General features: G+C 44.4%; 2 protein-coding genes across 6 annotated transcripts in view; one reads left to right on the forward strand and one right to left on the reverse strand.

The window, feature by feature from the left end:
- Positions 1-4,285: 4,285 nt before the first annotated feature.
- On the reverse strand, positions 4,286-10,147 carry ING1 (inhibitor of growth family member 1). Its single transcript, XM_044428291.1, has 2 exons — positions 9,520-10,147; positions 4,286-6,114 (listed from the first exon to the last, which is right to left on the reverse strand). The coding sequence occupies exons 1-2, from the start codon at positions 9,659-9,661 to the stop codon at positions 5,411-5,413; spliced, it is 846 nt and encodes a 281-aa protein (XP_044284226.1). The 5' UTR covers positions 9,662-10,147; the 3' UTR covers positions 4,286-5,410.
- A 6,170-nt stretch (positions 10,148-16,317) lies between these two features.
- CARS2 (cysteinyl-tRNA synthetase 2, mitochondrial) overlaps positions 16,318-21,667 on the forward strand; it is a 47,440-nt gene continuing 42,090 nt past the window's right edge. For all 5 annotated transcript variants that reach the window (XR_006414531.1, XR_006414530.1, XM_044428289.1 and 2 more), the window contains exons 1-5: positions 16,318-16,771; positions 18,001-18,051; positions 18,902-19,019; positions 20,608-20,679; positions 21,472-21,577. Coding sequence is in view for 3 of the 5 variants with exons in the window: in XM_044428289.1 (XP_044284224.1) it covers positions 16,470-16,771; positions 18,001-18,051; positions 18,902-19,019; positions 20,608-20,679; positions 21,472-21,577 (649 nt within the window). In the remaining 2 variants the exon portion in view is untranslated. The remainder of the gene's footprint in view (positions 16,772-18,000; positions 18,052-18,901; positions 19,020-20,607; positions 20,680-21,471; positions 21,578-21,667) is intronic.

Consider the following 21,667-nt stretch of genomic DNA (forward strand, 5'->3'; position numbering starts at 1 on the left):
TTATTTATGATGGAGTGGAGGGAGGGAGGGAGGGAAGACTGAGGGTTTTATCCTCTTTTTTCTGCAGGAATCTTTAACTTCTTTTAGCTTCCTTCCAATGTAATTTAACAGGAGCTACTAGGAATCACGTCTGCCTTCTCTGCATAGCTCTGCTTTTTCTTCGACGTGCATAACCACATATTGAATTCCTTTTCTTTGTCACAGAAAAGTGTGAGGAAACTTCAGGAACTGGATTTTGTGTATACACCTTATTGAGTCATTTATATCATTTTAAAAAGACTAAAAATTGGTATCTATGCTTTGTGGGGAAAAGTGAAGGAGTACCTTCTGCGGAAGGCAGATCCTGGATCCAAGCCTGATTTCACACTGTTCATGTTGAAAGTGATATATTATTTTACTACATCCTCTTTGTTTACACACACACACACACACACACACACACACTGACATGAATCCTTTCCAAATGTTTAAGTGCCCTTTGCCAAGATACTCTCAATAGGATTCCTCCTTCAGTGAATTCAGCTCTCTAAATTTCATGGAGGATGAAATTTTCAGTTGCTACTGGTCATGAGGGCTTTTATTGCCTCAAATGCATTATGCTTCTAAATATGTCTTGCTGGGAACATGAGCCAGAGGGTACTGTTGTATTTAAGACCCACTGTGGGCATCACATCCCTTGGGAATCTGATTGGTGACTCTATGAACAGAATGCTGATTTAGATAGGCCTAGGTCTGATCCAGTCGGACTTTTCTTATGTTCTTAAGGCTGCGGCCCTCAAGAACACAGAGGTGTTTATAAAAGGCATTGGTCCTAAAGCCAAGAATGATGAGGACCTATGTTCCCCAAAATTGTTGGGGAAAACCATCCAGAAATCACTAGATATCCTGTACGAGAACAGAGCCAATTACATTTCCAGTGCACAGACTATGTACAGCTCAGGCAAAAGTCCTCAAATCTGTAAACATGGGCTTTCTTGTCCCACGTGCTTGAAATGCCCATGCATCAGCAGACTTCTTGATATGTACAAATGCTTTTATTTCCTTTCAGTGTACTTTCTTGAAACATGATAGCCCCAATAAGAACACTTATAGAGGGTCAAGGTGTATATCCCACCCCCCAAAAATACACTCCAATCCAAGTGTTCTTTACAACATCATACCAGTAGCACTTTTAATGCTTACAACCAATATTTACACTTCATGAACTCCTTTGTAGAGTTTTAAATTGTCTTTTATCATTTGTGGGTAGTTTTTCTGTTTTGACATTTCAGCAGGCAATTACTTGCATCCCTTAACATGAGAAATAGAACTTCAAGCATGACAGTGTTTGATAAATTGCTAAGCGCCTACGCCTAAGACTGTCAAAGAAGCCATGACATTTTTTAAAATTAACTTTAAACTAAATTTCTAAGCCACCGGATGACAGTCAGATCGTGTGTAAGATAGTTAGATTTTTTTTTTTAATGGAGCCAAGCAGTCAACCTACAGATTGAAGTTGTCAAGCACAAGATCACGGCCCAGTTGATTTCAGAATCATTTTGAAATGAGTACATCTTCCTTTTTATGTTTTCCAAGGCATCTCCAACAATTATATTACTATCTGTACACATCTAAGTCCCACTGAGTGCAAACATCTTAGGCAGATCCTGTGATACCAGGTAAAACAGACACCTATTCGAAGAGTATATCCACCTGCACTGCAGACTTAAACTGATTTGACACAGATTTCTAAAAAAAAAAAAAAAAAGGAATTCTAATACCAGGGGCAATGGCATGGGGATCTCTAACAAAAAATTCAGAACAATCTCAGTAAACTGCATTTCCCACAATGCTGGGGAATTCTAGGGGAAGCTATTATAATTGTAAAACTGACAAGAGTTTGTGCTATGAATGCGCTATAAGGAACTTTCTGCAGTTACTGTGCCTCTTGTCAAAGGGCAATTTACCTTTCGTTGCAGTGTCTTCTTCAGATCCCTTCTTTTGGCACAAACCCACAGGTGGTGCTTCTGCTCCCATTTGGCATAAGATCACGCTTATCTGGACAGGTGGGCAGGGTTCCGTCATATACATGTGTGGGTCCATGTTGGAACTGCAGTAGTACAAGTCACTGCGACACAAATTCACCTGTAAGATTTATGTGCCAGAGACAGAACAAAGGAGCTGCAACATCCAATAACATGCCAATAGAGTTTCAATTCTTCCTACAGTTTTCTTTGCCAAGAAGAATTTCCATGTTAGCACCTTTACTGATTTATTTAACCAGTCCTTTATAGGCTTCCTTTTAGCCCTAATACTTCCTGAGGGGCTTTTATGACATATACATTTAAGCGAGTTGCAGTTCAAACAATTAAAACATACTAGTTGCAGCAGCTGTCACTGTGTGCCGTAGCCCTTCCCTCGAGTGATCCTCAGTGCAGCATTTAGGCCAACCAAGAATGCGGTTGGAGTCGCTGAAAGATGGCCGTCACCCTTCCATCAAATATAAGACCTGCAGCTTTATCCAAGGTTGCTTCTCAAGAACATCACTGCAGTACCGCTTCTCCAAAATGAGAAAGGAACCCCAACAGTTGTCCCACACAACACTTAAATAGTGTATTTCCCCCATTAAACATGACAGCGTTTGTACCTCCAGGCAAGAGTCCATTGTAAGTTTACTTAACAAGATTTTCCAAGTTTCAAGGATGTGCATACAGAATTTGTTCGCCTGGGTGTTTCATATATTTTTGACCTCCTGAATGCAACTATCTCTATGGCTAAATTATACGCTAAAGCTAAGAGCAGCAGCCAGGATGGCTGACAGCAACTGGTTGCCAGCAATTTCATAGGGCTGTTGGGCAACTACAAAGGCATGTTGAGAGGTTAGGTCTACTAATATAATTGTCCTATGACTGCACAAGTAATTTATGACATTTATTGTATGTTACTGAACTTAAGTTATTTTTGTTCCAAACTAATTACTAGGGAAAGTGGAGAACATTCACCAGTTGCAAGACAAGGAGAATCCTTTGAATTAGTACAGTAGTTCTTCCTCCAAGAAAAATGGGAAAGATGGCTACATGTAATTTGTTCTTGGGCAATTCAGTAGACCTAATTCACAGCTATTTTAATTGTATGCTTTATGGTTGCCATTATGCTGCTACTAGATCTTTTAACCCTGCAGGGACCTATTTGCGTTTTCAAATGGGAAAACTATGGGCAAAACTTCAGATCTTTTCTAGTTTCTTTTACAGTCTATTGATTTCCCAAAGGTATAAATGCCATATAGAAATATCACTGCAGTCCTGCCAGGTTTGCAGGAGAGCAGCCCCTGGCATGCAATCAGCATAAATATCTAGTTTATGTCTCAGTTTCTTACATGATCCTTGCAAAGTAGTAATCTCCTACTGTAGCATTATTCTACAGTAGCAAAGTAGGACAAACCTCCCTCATGTACCTTGTATATTATCCTGCTAGGATAATACTCCTGGCATATACCTTTCTCAAGCAGCAACACAGTGGTAGTAACACATACCTACACAGAGCAGGTACTGTATCCATTTCTAATCCTGTGGTGCCGAAACATGTTACTGAGATCAGAACTAAACTACAGTAAACATGAGACTGCTACTGGCTGCAGTTTGTTGGTGCTGCTGTAACTACATGCAGCGAATGTGATTCTTCAGTGATCCAATATTAAATAGAAACAATTCAAAAGAAACCCCAGCCAAGCTGTGCTGTGCGCACAGTGTTTGCCCAGTCATATCCAGCACCACGCTGGATGTAACAGACAGGATGGAGAGGCCACAGCGAATCATCCTGTTTGGCAATTACAGGCTGTTTTGTGTGCGGAACAGGAGAAACAACATTCTGGTTAAAATAACTGGGTCAGAAAGGGTTGAAAGAGATGGCAGTGGGCGCTAGGGAAGGAAAAGCAGCTCGACAGGCATTTAGCATCAGGGAAGAGAAACACAACTCATACAAACAGGGTGGTGAATTGTCTAGCAGAATATATATATTCTCTTGTATAGGAGCAGCAGCAGCTGCATCCAAGGCAACTAAACTCTGTAGAGTTTTGCAGCGAAAAAGATAGTTCCTATCCCCAGGCTCACAGCCTAATATAGCCTTCCCTAACCTGGTGCTCTCCAGATGTGTTGCATTACAGCTCCTGGCACATCTAGTCAGCATGGTAACTGGCTGTGCTTGATGGGAATTCGAGCCTTGGTCTCAGGTCTGAGAAGGATAATCTAACAGATACAACTGAAAAGGACTAGGTAGGGGAAGGGAAAGCAAGCACATGTGAACAAAATTATCCAACTTGTTTAATTTATTCCTTAATATCACAGCTGTACAATTTTCATACATACAGAAGGAAATGCACATTGGCTATACCATGGCATGTAGATGCATTCCCAATTATAATACAGTTAAGTGCAACTCCACTTGAAAATGTACATTTTTACAACTTATACAAAGTAAAGACTGCTACACTATTATTTGTGACAGTATAAAGCTTTGATTTATGTTAAGTTTCATTACTAAACCACTTCCTGGTTAAATACAAAATATACTAAATCATTTTTAAAAGGCCATTGTGGTACTTGGCCAGTATATAAAATATGTTGTGTAAAATTTAACCCTTTGCATTTTAAAAAATAAGCTTGTAGCTGTAGTTAAACATCTGATATTGAACTGCTAGACTGACGCATTTAACAGGAGCCATACTGTAACTTCTTTGCTTTTGCATTGATCATCACCAGAAGAAATGCACACTCTGATCCTAAACACATCCCTTAGAACCAAGTCCCACTGAATGCAAAGGGCCTTAATTCTCAGTAAAATGTTTAAAATACAGTGTAAGGCTATAATGCTAAACCATTTTCTTGGAAGTAGCAGTGACTGAAATAAACAGGACTTCCAAGTAAATGGTCATTATCCAACTCAGAATTAATTGCACTTAAGGCCACTGAAACCAGTGGGCACAAACATGCTACATACTGTGTTGGATTGCACTCAATGTGTTTATGGTTAGTTCACACTGTACTGCTGCTTTATTTGAACAGACTATAGAACAATTTTCTGGAAAGGTAACAGCATTCCTCTATAAAGAAAAATGGAATGCAATCCAAGAATTTTTTTACTATCTACATTTTCAATGGCAGAGTCTTACCAACTTGTGAAAACATGTTTTTCATAAGATGAACCCAAATATTACTCTTACTTTACTGTATGTTTTAGCCTACAGACCATGTTCTTAACAGCTGTATCAAAAGGAAAAAAAACCAAACATTTCCTCAATTACCATTCCTATGACAGAATGGATTGATTTAATGCATTCTTTAAAAATATACATTTTACAATCCTGACACCTCAACAAAAGGTGAGACTGAGAATAAATATATTTTCAAGGCTTTATTCTCTTCTATTTCAGAAACTACCTGTTGTATGCCCTTTCTTTTTTAGATTTCTCCAGTGCTTTGTCCATAGTCTTCTCATTTTCTCCCCTACATTTGGGGCAGTACCACTTGCCCTTTGGTTTATGATTGAGTCCCACACACGAGAAGTGAAACCATTCAATTGGGCACTCATCATTATCACAGCCTATCATTTCTCCATAGGAGACCTGATTACACAGACAGTAAGTCGGCTCATTGGGATCAATGGGAAGGTCTGCTGGTGAGGCCTCCCTCTCTGCTTTGGCCTTAGACCTTTTCTTTTTCTTGGAAGTTTTTGCTTTCTTCTCCTTTGGAGTTCCTGAGGTTATATCATCATGATCATGATTATTTGAAGCATTCTCTCGATTTTCATTATTTCTTTGCCTCCGAGACCGTTTGTTGTTGGGCTTCTCAGCCTGAGTGATCGTCTCATTCTTTGATTTATCTTGGTTAGCTTTGCCACTGTTTCCAGTTGTGTCATTAGTCTCTGGGCAGGCTTCAAACAGTTCAACATGGCTATCTACTTGCCTAGTTCTGTTCTCAACAAGTTCTACCATTTGACTGACAATCTGAATTTTTTCATCTCCCAGTTCTTGACTTCGGATCAGTGCTCTCTGTATGCAATGCAACAGTCTCCTCTTTTGTACTGCATCAGTCTCTCGTTTGAATTTTTCATAATAATCATCCAGCTCCTTCAAGATATCTAAGAAGAAAGGATAAGGTTAGGTTACTTGTCAGCCTTGTACATAATACAGCTCAGAGTCACAAGTTCTGATTTGTTCAAGACAGACTACTCTCTATAGTAAATCTAAAACTATTCGACTCCTAAGCATAGCTACTTAGGAACAATAGGCAACAAAATAGATTGATTTGCTCCTATATGAAATTAATTATATCTCAAGAATTTTCTCAAAGGCTCAGCTCCAAACCATCTGCAATCCAGTGCATAGTTAAGAATTTCGCTGGCTGAAGCATCAACATGGTGAAATTCCTGCCCTAAGGAAGTTTGCCCCGCCACCTTTTTTATCACTAATTCAACCAACCAAAAGCTGTGCATTTCCTGGGAGCCTTTGAGACCTCTAAATTTGAGGAAACTCTTGCTTGTACTTTGCAGGTTTCCCTTCTGTTGCATGAGAAATGAGTTATTTCTCCTGTTTTTCTGACTGAATTTCCCTCTTTTGTTTGGGTATGTATGACATTTAAATCACTTTTCCACCCAGACACAGTAACTCTATCCACCAAGGCCAACCACCAGACATGCTGGGCGTTGTAGTCCAAATCGTCGGAAGGCACAGTTGCAGAAGCCCTGTTTAAATAAGTCATATTTAGGTGTGTTTACGAAGGTGACTTTTGAACCAAGGGCCATGTAACTCAATTCAACCCTAGGCACGTCCACTCAGAAGCAAGTCCTACTGAGCTCAATTAATTTACTCCCGCGGAAGGGAGGAGAGGCTTGAAGCCGCAACCTCGTGTTTAACCGATCTCTCTGTTTCCCCGAGGATGTGTGCCACGACTGCTTCGCCGTTTAAAAAAAGGGTTCTTGCCCATGCTGGAAGCGGGCGAGAGAAACGCGCCGGCGCTGCGAGCCAAGCGCGCACACCCCGTGGCGAACTCGGGGCTGCCGGCCGCAAGGCTGGGAAACCTGGTGATCGAGCGGGCAGTTCATGCGCGATGCCGAAGGCCGCCTGCCAGGGCTAAATCCCGGCGACCTCCCACCCGCAGCTGACAGCGCGATGAGCACGGCCGGAAGCGTGACCGGGGTCGGCGGGGAAGCCGGCCCGCCGCCGCCCGCTGGCCGGACGCGCGGCGGGCGGGAAACGGCCGCTCGGCATCCAGCACCAGCCTGAGGATCGGGGCGAAATCCGCATGGCGCGCGCAGGAAGCGGGAAGGCGAATGTCTCCGGGCTCCGCCCCTTTGCCGACAGCGCGCTCGCGCCCGCTCCGGCATTGGAAGAGGGGCCTGCCCGTCACTCCCGCCTCCCAGCCCCGGAGCCACCCACGGAACGCCCGCCTTGGCCTCGCCTCCTCCTCTTCAGGGAACGAGGCCAATCCCTCCCCTCTCCTCTCCTCCCCTCCCACAGGATACGTTCGCAGGGTCCATTGTTCTTAAAAGGGAAGTGGCGGTGTTGAGGGAGAGTGGCAGAGTGTGCGTATGAGTGTGCATAGGTATGCCTTTGCCTTTACGTCGGCCTTCAGCTAAAGATATGAGAGGACCGATAGTTGCTCAGGTAACCAATCAGCAACTGGCAAAACCGCCCAAAGCCCGCCTTGGAAAAAACCGGCCAGTTGGAATAAGAAATCACGCCGATAGCCCGCCCACTACCTCGAGAGCATCTCCACCAATCAGGAGGGAAATCCCCAAACGCCTATCCGCCTCTTTTAATGTCAACGTTCCAATCAGGTCTCGGAGGTGGAGCGGCGGCAGCCTCAGCTTCCACATCAACCCGTCAGTCACCGAGGGCTTTCAACGCTTCCTGCAACTGGGGGAGCCAATCATCCACTGAGAAGCAGACGGGGCAGTTCGAACTGTTACAACAACACCTCCCGCCCCCCTTTCACCGTTCGGTTTTGTCAGCGTCACTAGGAGGCGAAGCTCTACAGAGAATTCGGGAGAACTAATCACTGAGCAAGAGGGCGGCGCCTCGACTGTTTTATGAGGGAAGTTCTAGCCAATAATGGCAACCAGAGGTGGAGCAAGCACAATAGGCGAATGACCATGAGGTATAAAAGCGGCGGTGACGGTGCCTCTCACTCTCTTGCTAGAGCTTAAGCGCAGAAGCGCCTCCCTTTAGCGCAATGGAGAGCCTACAACGGGTTGAAATGCCCGCCCTTGTCCTTTAACAATATCCCCTTTCCCTTCATCCCTGGTCTCCCAGGCGCTTCCATCGCCAAGTTAATGCTGGTTCCCCACGTTCTGTCTTGCATCTCCGCAGTCGCCCTCTCTCTTTGCTCTTGTTTCCCTACTTACGACATATTAAAACTCCTCACCGCGCGGAAGATCTCAAATGGATACTTGCTGCTTCCCTCTCCCCTTCATAAGTGCAGGAATAACCTGACAGGTTTCCACCCTCCTCCATGCCGCCGGAGACATGGGGAGTCCAGTGTGCTACGGACACCCCAGTGTCACCTCTACCAACAGCCGTAGCACTCTTTCCAACCCCCTCCCCACCCTTTTACCTCTCGCAGCTCCAAGTGACAAAGGACCTTTCAGGCCCCCTCACTAACTAAAACCACCATTTCCCTGGCTGCAGAGTGAGCGAGGGGGAGAGAATACTGCCTCTCTCCATAAGAGCTGCAAAATACTGTATGAGTTTCAGGAGGGAGGAAAAGAAGAGAGGGAGGAACGGGGGGGGCACTCAGTAAGCAGCACATCCCCAACCCACACAGTATTTATATAATCCCCCTCCACTTTCCAGTCGCACCCCCACACAGATACTTGAGGGGAGGGAGCTGTTTTAAAAGCAAATCCCATTGAAAAAAGAAGAGGGAACGAAGGCAACAAGCCCGGCCCACCCCCTTCCACACTCAATCTAGTCCACCCTCCCTCTCTCCTTACTAGCACCCTCTGCTACTACAGCCATTGCAAATACTAGAAATTCTTCAGTTTTGTGCTCTAATCGCTCTCCCCTTTCTTTCTCTCCGCTCACCCCACTACTGTCCCGCTATACCCAGAAAGCATTCCCTCTCAAACCGGAGAAAGAGAAACAGTCGCCTCGGTGCCCCATGCGTCCTGATTCCCCTGCCCCTCCTCTACCCCTACTGCTGCCGCCGCCTTTTTTGTCCAGCATTTTTACACCTAAAAAGCCAAGTCCTCGCTGAATATCAGAAGCCCAAAAGACCTTTTGTTCCGCCCCAAGGAAAAAGAAAGCCCCACAGGCAATCGCTGCAGAGGAGCCCCCTTCTCCTCTTCGCGAATCTCTCTCTAGATTTCTGCTTGTCTTCTCACAAATAAATAAATAATAAAAAGCTACCATCCGCTTCGGGATGGGGGGGAGGGAGGGAGAAAAGAGAAAGATACATACATGAGAGATCATCTCTGCAGAAAAGGCAAAGCTATGTAGCTTCTACATACTCTCGCACACGAACACATAAAGGAGAAAGCACTTACCTTGATATTTGGCGTCAATTTCCCTCATCACGGAGACATTTCTCTGCAGATCGAAGGGCAGAGATTCGATGGAGTCCAGGTAATCCTCCACATAGTTTGCTAAATGAAGCTGCTCTCCGTTTGCAGGATTCAACATTTTCATCCGGCCGAAAATTGTGTGTGTGTGTATATATATCCTCCTCTCACCCTAATGGGCGAGAGTTTCCTTTCAAACACAGCAGCCCCGATGGCAGAGCCTCAATTTTCAGCCGCCTTTTTTTCTGTCTCCTCTTCCTTGGATCTAATAAAAAGACCACCTAAAAAGCTACATCGGAGTCTTTTCTTTCGAAAGCAGAAAAGCAAGCAGGCACACACACAGTCCGCGAGTCCCTACAGCCCCGGAGCAGCAGTAGCAGCTGATTGAATGGCTGTCGTTGTCGGTAACTCACCAAGGAGGTGGTAGGAACAATCAGAGGGATTTGTGTGTGTGTGTGTCTGTGTGTGTATAAGAGAGGGGAGGGAGAAAGGGGAGAGGAAGCTCTTAAAAATCAGATCTTCCCCAGACAGACAAATAAGGTATCTTCGGTTAAAATGCTGGACAGAAGGAAGGAAAAGCTTTTCCTCGCGAATGTAGCTACTCCTGTTTCGCCGGTGATATTAATGCAGCTTTCTCTATACGCTGCACTTGATCCAACGTGGAAACCCAAATACCAGTTTCAAACACTTGGGAAACATTCAACCCCGCCACCCAATGCGCATGCGCACCACTCCCATAGGCTCTCTTTACCCCCCCCTCCCCGGAACAGCAGCAGAAACGCGCAATGTGCCTGTATCTATTTAGTCATTTATCCCCCTCCTTCACTACTCACAGTTAAGGAAGTGAGACCGCGAGGCGAGGCGGGGGGGGAAAGGGAGCGGAGAGTGCTTCATAGCTAAGTTGCTGCCAAGGTGCACAGGCGTGGGGGGTTGTGCTTGCACGGCAAAACACATGTTCTGATGTGGACGTGTCTCGTGTGTAGAACTGAAATACTGCTTTCTGTTACTTCGCGAATGCACGAAAAAGCAAGAAAAACAGACATCATGTTGACTAGATTTAAGTAGGAACTTGAGCTGTGCGCCCCTCAGTAGAGAGCATGCATGCGTCTTAAAAGAGCAAAACAGAAACGGACGTGTGAAGTTTGTGGGCGGTGTTTGCTTAAGCTACCTCTGCTTGCGCGCCCGCCCCTGTGTAACTGCAGAGCTCTGGCGACGGGTAGCTTGGAAGCATCAGGGTAAGATTTAGGTTGATGCTTTTTCACTTGTTTGAAGGGGAGCGAAATAAACTTGGAGGAGTTGGTTTGAAGCTTGCCGCAGACATCCAAGGTCCCTTCTTCCTTGTCTCCCATCTTTGTCGGCCTCTCCAATAAGCTCTTATTTGCGGCAACAGAAAAATGTAGCAAGCGAAAACTCGCCCTGCAGGCAGGCTATTGGAATCCCTCCCACGTTCCTTTGCATTTTCTGCATCCCCCAGTTTGCATGACTTTTCTCACTTGAAGAAAGAGGATTTCTCCTTGCCTCCCTGAAACTAACCCAAGCAAACTGCATCAATAATTGTAATCCGGTAAAGACAGCACTCCTGTCCAATCAACCCTCACTTTACACCCTTCACTCTTCCTGCCTACCCAATGAAAAACCGCGGGTTATAAGACCGGAAGAGAGAAACCACAAGAATGGATCAGCGCATGCGCCACCCTAATCCGTAGGCTAGGAGAAAATGGAGGGTACGAGGAGGGAAAGGTGAACTACATTTCCCGACAGCCTTTGTGGTTTTTGCTTTGTCGCATGCGCGTGGGTTGTGGCCATTGCAGTCCGAAACGGGGTAGACCCAGTACTTTAAAGGTTGGCTGATCTGAAAATCAAAGCACACTCAGCTGCAGAAAACAAAAGGAGGGGAACGATGTATGCGTGGAGCAAGGCTAACATCTGGCCGGGCCGGAGGCGAGATGGAAGACAGGGTGGCCTTCAGTTATTCGTATCTGAGTTTATTTCCCCCCGTAGCTTAGAAGTGATGCTGAGACAATCATCTCCAAATAGCCACGCTGTTTTAAAAGTACTTTTGGGAAGATGACCTTATGGTGAAGGAAAGTCGATTTTAAGACGATGAGCCTATGGAGAAAGCACTAGAGAAATGTGGACAAGGCGGGCGGGGAGCTAAGTGCGTGAAGAGTCTTGCGCCTGTGAAGAGCACGGTAGAAGGACGAAGGCCAGCATTGTGACGTGCGGCTTAGATTTGTAGTATGGTAGAGCAGATATCCATTTTCCTCTAAAGATTTCCACCGATCTTTCGAACTCCCACATTCTTGACCAGTGACTTTTCCAAGGGAAGGGCTAACTGATACATTTTTATAGCCGCGAAATTGATTGCTTGAGTCTTCAGCACTTCCCGTCACCTGCTTTACTGGGAGGGTAAAATTATAATTTTAAAGCACTTTGCCGCTGGAGATGCTCTACAGAAATGGACATGAGTGAAGAGAAATGGAAAGCAAAAATACGCTTATCTGGCACCGCTGCTTCCTTTTGAAGCACATGCAGTGGAGCATGCCGCGTTTGGATTTTTAAGTTTTAAAACGGCTGCATGAATAATTGTCGCCTGCGTAACTAGCATGGCGGTAGAATGCCCATTTGGGAGGACTGAGCTAGCGGGCAAGAAACAGCCCGACCAGTTTAAGCGATCCTGGGGTGGTGCGGGAAGATAAACACGCTGTCACCCTTTTAATCGGCAAGGACGCAAGAATCGCTGACTATATGCACGAGGGAGAAGGAAGCATCAACTGCTCCCACGGACATTTACTTATCTGAAGTAATATCTTGGCAGCTTCTGGAAACAGCATGACCAAGCCTGCAGCCGCGGGGCTGGGTTAGAGGAGCGCTTCTTCTTTAAAACCGAGGGACATTAGTCTTTGCAGAGAAAGAGGCGGCGAGCACAACCATTTCCCCCAAAGAGGTTGTAACGATCAGGGAAAACTGGGGGAAAGATCCTACTTCCTTCATTCCTCTTTCTCTTCCACACCCTTATCCCGAGGAGGAGGAGTTGGATTGGTCCTGATAGAAAGGGTTTCACTGATCTGCCGCTGCTTAAGCCCTGAATAGTAGTGAATTTCAGTGATGGCAGAAGGGGAGGAGCTTTGCTAAAAGACACGGGTGCTTTGTTGTCTTCTGTTTGCTCCTCGTTCTCAGTGAGTAAGGTTCCCTTCCCTTCTCTTTCTTTTTTTTGTTTGGCTCAGCCAACAATAGTATTTTAAAAAAATAAAAAAACTCTTAATCTGAACAACCCTCACACGGATACAACCACTGCTCCCAGAACCTGCTCACCAAGCTCCTTGGAGGGCAATTGTTCACTGGCTCTCCATAAACCCTTTCCTCCATAAATTCCCCCCAGCCTTACATCTTGTTGGCTGTTATGCCTGGCATAAAGTAAAAGGGCATGAAGAGTGGCAGAAGGGAGATCTTTAGATGTTTTAGACTTCAACTCCCAGCATTCCTGACCCACTGGCCATGGAAGAGACTTGTGGGAGTTGAAGTGCACAACATCTGGAAATCTTCCTTCTGACCACTCGGATTCTAAATGATGCCTGAGCCTTTACAAAGGAACTTGTTCTTGTTTGGAGCACAGCATCACTGCTTCCAGTTGTGGTACCATGACAATATACTATAGGACACCACAGTATTCTCTGGGATAGGAAGGTTTTTCCATTCAGACTTGTGTTCTTGCTAATCTGTACACAGAAATTAGAACTGTTAATAATCCCTTCGTTCAATCCTATTTACTTCAAGGCAACAAAAATAATGCTGTTGAAGTAGACTGATCTGAACAAGTATGTCTTAAAATATTTTGCACATTACACTGGAAGCAATGTTTGTATAACTCATGTCTTTTAGTTTTTAAAACTTTATTTCAACAAAATATAACAGATACAAGGAGACAAAACACAGGTTACATACAATGAAGATGTAGGACTGGACTGAGACAAAGGTTGCAATCCTATCCACATTGTGGAATTTGAATGTGGAATGGCTGGGTCTGGGATACCTGAAGGAGTGCCTTATTTCCTATGGGCCCTCCTGCTCCTTGAGATGTGGAGGTCCTGCTCTGGGAGTCCTCATTGAAGAAGCTTAGGAGGGAGAGTACCCAGAGGAGTACTCTGATTATGGAACACGCTCCCCAGAGAGATTTGCCTGATGCCGACGTTATATTCTTTTTGGTGTCAGGCAGAACCCTTTTTATTTTCCTGCTATTTTAATGTGGAGTTGATTTTAACTGGGGTTTTGGTATATTAATGGTTGGATGCTGTGGGGTTTGTTTTATTCTACTTATTTATTGTAAGCTGTCCCGAGACATTTGTAGGGGATGGGATAGAAAAGCTTTTAAGAAATAAATAAATAAATAAATAAATAAATAAAATGTCAGTTTCCTTATGACAAGTGTGGGGGGAGGAAATGGTGCTGGGATCACATGGAATGCATGAGAAACCTTTTATGTTGGCTGCTCTCCCTTAGAGCTCTGTGTCTGTGGGGGGAGGGGGGCACATGCTGGCCCAGCATGGGCAGGGTGAAAAGTGGGTAGGCCACTTCCTTTCGCTCTTGCTTTTTTCCTACTCCCTTATCTCTCACTAGCCAGCTTTCAAGAAAGTGACAGATTGCTCTTGCCAAAAGTCTGACCTGCTAGATTGCGGAGAGCTTTTGAAATTACGCAAAAGTGTGTTGGTAACCTACTGTGGGCCTAAAAGGGTATTTGTAGTACTATGTCCCAGTCTAGTTTACATTTTGCCCTCATTTTAAAGGTCTATCAGCTACTTTTCGTAAGAGTATCCCCACCCAACAAGATGCAAAATCACAAAAACAAACTATGATAAAATAATAAGAGCACAATGCGATGACAGAAAAAAGGCCCTACAGCTCCAGTATGCCTCAGCCAGGGTGGCTGCCTGCGCTATGCCGAGCATTTGTAGGGCTTTTTCCCTATCTAACTATGCAAAGCCTTGCACCCACATGCTTTTTTTTTCAGAATAGTATGGATCAGCATTTGGGATAGGTGACTGGGAAAATCTTCTGTTACAGTAAGCTGGAAAAGACATGATTACATGTAATGAAATAAGTAGAACTATTGTTGTTTATTCAATGTATGAGTTGCCCTATAGCCAAGCTTTCAGGATGACAGACATAATAAAGGCAAATACAATAAAACAGTGCTAAAAGCAGTAAGTCATTAACATACATTTTTGAAAACCTCTTAAAGCAGCAATGACCTTTTATTCTAATAATACTTTTTAAAAGATAAATATTTGGGCAGCTATAACATGGCACAATATTATCAAAACACCATGTTTTATTTAACATAATAATGATAAAAGGCATAGAACAAGAAAGTTATTTCCCTGATGCTAAAAAGGTAATAAAATAGACACCAGGCCAACTCCTCTAGGGAGGGCACTCCAAAATTGGGGGCCACCACAGAAAATAATCAATTCACAAGTAACCATCCACTGAATCTCACTATGTGGAAGCACTCAAAACAGGGCTTCCAATGTTGATCTCAGGGCACGTGGAGGAATATATGGGAAAATATTATCCTTTATTACTAGGGCCCTAAATTGTGAAGGGCTTAATAGGTTAACACCAGCTCCTTGAATTGGGCCTGGAAACAATCTGGAAGCCAGTGAAGATTATGAAATACTGGCATAATGTGGTCATAAGGCCCAGGTCCCTAGCTGCCACATTTTGAACTGAAATTTCCAGGCAGTCCTCGATGGCAGTCCCAGGTACAATGCATTGCGATAGTCTAACTAGGAGCTAACTGGGCCTGATCACTGGAACTAGGCTATCTCTATCCAAGCAGAATTGCAGCTTGAGCTTCTAGAAGGCGCTTTGTGCTGCAAAAGTGACAGTCGTGCCTCTGGTAAACAATGGTAATATTTAAAGTAGGAGAGGATAACCTGGAATTATAATTGATGTGCTCTATAAATGTACAAGTGATTTTTGCCTATTATGGAATTCGATGGGGCTGTGGTCAACTTTGCATTCCTGGGGGTGAGGGAGAGTGAACTATTGGTGCTGAGAGATGCATATTTTTAGGAACTTCGGGAGACTCGAAGTAACCTCGAATTGGGGAATAGCTACCCAGAGATCAGCTGGGAAGCATACTTCATATCTGGTACTCTGAAAGCAAACCATAGTTCTGCTAATAGTTACGGACAGGCCCAAGGGTTTTCTAGGCCATTGTGGAAGTTGCCGGCCAAGAAGAGGGAACCTCTGGGCGGACCAGAGTGTGCAGCTCTCCCTGCTGGGAGCGCCCGCCGTTCCTCGCCACACCCACCTTGCCTTGGATCCTTTTTGAAATCGGCGGACTCGGCTGGCCGTGCATTACATTTCTATGGATGTTTCCTCGGTAGACCCACTGTGCTCAGTGATGCTTACTTCCCGGTAAACCTGCCTAGGACTGTAGCCTAGGACTGTACATTTAAGGTCGCCGTGCCACTTTCAAAGTCAAAGGGAACGAGGAAAATTTGGAAGGAGAAAAATACGAAGAAGGCAAGGGCTAAAGCGCTTGCAGCCGAAATATCCTTTCACCAGCGCCGGAGGAAGCCAGATACACACGCACTCCCACCTTCTCTCACTGGCGTGGGCAGCGAAGGCTCCGCCTTTTCCTGCTGGGGTCTTGCTGTAGCTACCACTCTTCGCGGTAGGCGCACAGGCGGCGGCGGCGGTTCCTACAGGCGGCGGCGGCTGTGCAGCTTTCCCTTCCTCCTCCAGAGCCAGGCAGCGCCGCCTTCTTTCTGAGTGGGAGGAGATATTCGCCAGAGCTCCTCGGTTCCTGTCTGCGGGCCATGTGGGTTGTGCGTCTGTATGTTGCTGGCTTCGGTGCAAAAAGCGCTTTTAACAGAAGCTATTTCTGCAGTCGGTGAGCGGTGGGGCTGGTCCGGCCGCAAAGAAGCATGTTTCGCGTTCTGACCACGCCGTGGGGCGCCGGCTGCCTGGGAGCTGCCGCCCGCGGGTCGCCGTGGTGGGGTCCAGGGCGCTGCGCAAGACTGGCCCTTGAAGCTGGCGGAGCTACTCCTGCTGGTGAAGGGAGGCTGGCTCTGGATGAAGCTTCGCCGAGGAGAAGGTGCTGTGGCGCCCCAGAGCACGGGACTAAGTGGATCAAGCCCACAGGCCGAGACACGGGCATCCAGACCTACAACAGCCTGAGCAAAAGCAAAGAGCCGCTCATATTGGGGGACACCGATGTGGTGACTTGGTAAAAGATTCAGCATCGCCTGTCTTTACCTCTGCCTAGTGCAGCCTTCCCCTGCCAGGTGCCCTTCAGATGTTGGGATAGTCAGGGATGCAGGGAATTGGAGGCCACTAGGTAGGGGAAGGCTGGCATAGCGAATCCATGTCATATAGGTAGTGAGATCGCCTGTTTTATTTTTATGCATTCTTTCAGGGCAGGACTTCTCAACCTGTATGGCCCATGCCAGCCCTAAAATCAACAGGTGGATTTCTTGGGAGGGTTGGGGGAGGAAGCCTCACTTCTTGAGCTTTTGAAGTTTCTTGCCAGGAGAAAAAATGGTCGGAAAACCAATCAACACAGTTTCCTGCACTTACTTGAAAATAAGTGCAATTGAGCTGAAAGGGTTTACACCTGAAACCTAGGCACAAACTTTTAAGATAGAGCAACCTTTGCAGGATGCTCCACAACAACTGTTTGATCTCAGGGTCGTAGGTGGTCACATTCTAGATCTGGGACTTGCAGTTGGTTGGAATCTGATCAGAACTGCGGTATAATGGACAACTCCATTCTAAGCTAGGAAGCAGTCTGTCAGATGGTGCTTTTAAGTGGACAGAAGGTTCAAGCAGAGACAAGCGTTGGCACACTGAGTCTGAGGAAGTGAGTCCAGGGATGGGAAATGTAGATATTGGCTTCCTCCTGAAGTAAGGTAAGGTAGGAAACAATGGCAGGAAGCTGTGGCCAAGTGTAGGCAATTTAATGGCCTGCTAGATCTTTTGGCCTATAACACCGAGCATCCCTCACCATTGGCTGTGCTAGCTCGGGCTGATGGGTGTTGTAAGGCAATACATCTGAAGGGCCACAGGTTGGGCACTTCTGCTTTAGGAAAAGAAGCAAACATAATTGCTTTGGGGATAAACTAGGAAACCATGCAAAGATCAAAGCTAGTTTTTCAGTCATTCCAAACCTGCCAATTATTTGCACATCAAATATGCTGGTTTGAAAAATCCATGTTTTGCACTGGGCCTGAATGAGGTTTTGTATCTAGAGGACTGATATTTCAAAAATCTCTGTCTTCTGACAGTCTCTCTAGGGAGTCAGTTGGAGGGACACCGAAGTGGATTCTCTTCACTCACCAGTCAATTAGTGGTGGTGATGTACTTTTTTGTAGGCTAGGACACAGCCTAGGGAAGGTGTCTTACCTTGAATTCCTCTGATTTTTTTTTCCTCTCAGTACACCTTAATTTTATCCGCAGGTATAGCTGTGGGCCAACTGTGTATGACCATGCACACCTTGGGCATGCTTGGTGAGTTTTTGAGTGCTGTTTATTTTTACTGTTTAATGTGTATTTCATCAGCTAGCAAAAATATAAAATGGATCATAGTTATGAACATATTATAACTGATTAGTTCATATTATCCAAGAATAGGCCTTCTTTCTGCACAGAGCAGCAGTTAGCCAATTTCATCCTATTGGCTGCCTGAAGAATGGGAAGCAACAGTACAGGCCTATCTCTTTCTCCTTACAGATGTGTCTCATTGGGTGTACTCCTAGGAAACTGGATATAGGATTGCTTGAATGTACTTTTGTTATTATGTGCCATCAAGACATCTCCAATTTATGGCAGCCCTGTGAATGAATGCCCTCCGAAATGTCCTTACCTTAACAGCCCTGCTCAGTTCTTATAAAGGCTGTGGATTCCTTAATAGAATCAATCCATCTCATACTTGGTTGTCTTCTGCCTTTGACTTTCTCTAGCATTATTGTCTTGCCCAATGAGTCTTGCCTTCTCATGAAGCTTTGCTGTATACAGTCTGAGTTTCTCTTCTGTGGATTTGAGTTTTGTGTATAAAAGTCACAGACTGCACCTCTTGCATTTTGTAGCCTTTTGGCTTTACTGTTTGCATTCACCCAGCCTCATAAGTGTATTGGCCAACTGAGAATAACTTCACATGTTTAACAGGCCCTGGTCCTCTCTAAAGCTTATTCCACAATACAGCTGTTAGGCTCATGAATGTGAAAAGAATATTATTTTAATACAGATCTGTCAAGTTACAGATCACATTACTCCAAGAGGCTGAAAATTATTGATCTAAAACTGCAGTATGAATATTATGGTTATTGTAGCACATACATGTTTTTCTTCTTTTTTTCAGTTCCTATGTTAGATTTGATATCATCCGAAGAATAATGACAAAGATATTTGGAAAGGAAGTAATCATGGTGATGGGAATTACAGATATAGATGACAAAATAATTAAAAGAGCCAATGAGGTAGGAGTGGAGTTCTGATTGCTTGATGGAATGGGTTTTCCTTTTTATCATTCTGTTTGTACAACTGCCAGTCTAGGCAACAACATAAAACTGATAGTCTGCACATTTAGTGTCTTTGTATGGATGAAAAAGTTGACTTGACCAGAGTGAGCAAAATAGAGGCACTTTTCCTAGTTGCGGTCAAGAGTGTGATCTCTCCCATAGCTGTCTCTTTTTGAAGTGGATTGTCTTTTCCCACCTTAATGTCTGTTAAGACAGCATTAGCAATAAGTAAAACTAGCCAGGCTTCCCACTTGATCGGGCTTGGAAACTGCTAATTCTTTAAAAGTACTCTTTTAGTGTTTGGCAAAACTTAATGTAGACATGTAAGTCCCAGAAAATTCTAATCTATTTATCTTTTCCTCAGGGGGATACAATTAATACTGAGGTAGCTTAATAGATATCCTGTCATATACAATAATTAAGCAGCTCAGATATTTTGTATGCCAAGCGTTTCTGATATTCTAAATGGTCGTCATGGATTTGTTGACGTAAGGTGACTCTAGTACTGTACAGGGGTGCATTGAGTTTTCGGCCATCCCTACATTTTTTTACATACTGATCACAGCTGCTTCCTTCTCTGAAGCTTTAGTGTGACTTTAAACTACAAAAATCCAGGCTTGTTTTGGATGATCTTAGCTCATATTTTGTGGGGCTGCTGCCTCCTTTCCTCTTGGGTGACAACCCTAGTGCCACATGCCTCTTTATTGGTATTAGGTCTGTTGCTCTACTACAAATTTATGTATTTATCTAAAACATTTGTATGCCTCCCAGTTGTGCCACAGCGCCTCTGGGCGGCTCACAACACAAGGTAAAAACACAATAAAAAACAAATGTAAAACAACTAATCATCCCCCCCCCAGCATATCTTTCCACCACCCCCAGGAGGGCAGTACTACCCACTTTGGGAATGACTTTCTTCGCTAGTCAGAAATCTCAGAGGCATCATGTCCTTAGAGACAAACTCTGATTTCGTTTGGTGAGGAGCCTTCCTCTGACTGGACCTTTTGATGATGTCAGGTAACCAGGAGGGCATCCCAAAGAGGGGAGGCCTTTAGAATGGACCGATGTTTTTTGCTTGTGTGGGTCCCAGCTCCAAACAATTATCAAAATAAAGGAGTTGAATTTCAGGGGAAGTGGATATCTCCCCATTCCATTTCAGTTTGGCCTATTTTGAGCTGAATAATCTGCTCTCTCAGTGAAATGAGCCCTGGTATTAAATACCTTCAGGAACTTCCAAAATCATAGGGACTTTTTTTTTCTTTTTGTTACTGCTCAGGAGAGCTGTCACCTGTCATTCTGGCTTTAAAGTGTTTAGTGGTAATAACTTTATTTGAAATTCAAGTTAAATTTAGATGAAGGTTGTTCCCATTTAAAAAAAAAAAGATTGGTGGTTCTCCCTTGACAAGCAGGATCGTTAGGCTCCTCAGGCTAGCAGTTAATGAGGCTCCTTAGTTTTATCTTGGCTTTCTCTTCTGTCGTTTAGTTATCTGTTAGCTAACTGAGCATACATTTTATATATGCTTAACCAGTATGCTTGTTTTTGCAGATGGGTATATCACCAGTGTCTCTTGCCCGTTTTTATGAGGAAGACTTTAAGCAGGACATGGCTGCCTTAAAGGTACCAGCACTTCATCTGACATGCAGTAGTTCTGAATGTGGAACATGTTTTTTGGCTCCTTCGGCTTATTTCCTAGGATATCAGCATTCCCCACTGAGTTCAAAGGGGCTGACTGCCAAGTTGGTGCTGTTCTTAAGACCTGCCATTCTGCTGTTTTGTTACCACTTAAACTTGCCCCTGATAGCCCACTTAGGATTCTGATTAACTCAGAATTAATCCTTGTCTTTGCTTATATAAAGACTGTCATGTTTCTTTTTTACTTCTGCTCTTTGTCAATTCTGGAATTTCTGGGTTACACCCAAGCAAGAGACAGGTCTGGGTAGCATTTAGTCTTGTATGTTTTCAGAAATGGAGATCAGCTATTGCTTTTCCTTCTCTGCTTGAAGGCTGTATCCTAATTCCTGGAGCACAGGGCCAGTGACTAATTCGTTCTATGTACAAGTTCTATATTGAGATTGGATCTGAAATTTAGACTTCTTGGCTACTGCATCATACCTGACTTGCATTTTTTGTCATGGTTCATCCTCTGCTTTTTGTATCACCTACTCTACCCTTCCGCAGCAACTTAAGTGCTGTTCAGTTGCCATCAGCCTCAGCCAAAATGGTCAATGCTCAGGAATCCTGGGAGCTGTAGTCCAGCCATGGTGGACTGATTTAGCCTGATGATGAGTGCTGGACAACTTGAAAGTTGGCACAGCCTTTTGTGTCATTTTGATTGGTCCTAAGAAAAGTATTTACCATCTGTGAATTTTGGAATATTAACTAGAAATTGTCTTTCTTCTTTGATTTAAGGTTCTTCCTCCTACCATATATATGAGAGTAACTGAAAATATTCCTCAGATCATTGCTTTTATACAGCAGATAATTATTAAAGGTCATGGTTATGCAACCTCAAAAGGTAAGAAGACTTCAGAGCAATATAAACAACAGTTAGTGCATGCAGGACATTTCTTGATTTGCTTGATTTTTATTATGTTGCTTTTGAGTC

This window comes from Varanus komodoensis, unplaced genomic scaffold (assembly GCF_004798865.1).
Source record: "Varanus komodoensis strain SLA01 unplaced genomic scaffold, ASM479886v1 scaffold2, whole genome shotgun sequence".
NCBI classification, from domain to species: domain Eukaryota; kingdom Metazoa; phylum Chordata; class Lepidosauria; order Squamata; family Varanidae; genus Varanus; species Varanus komodoensis.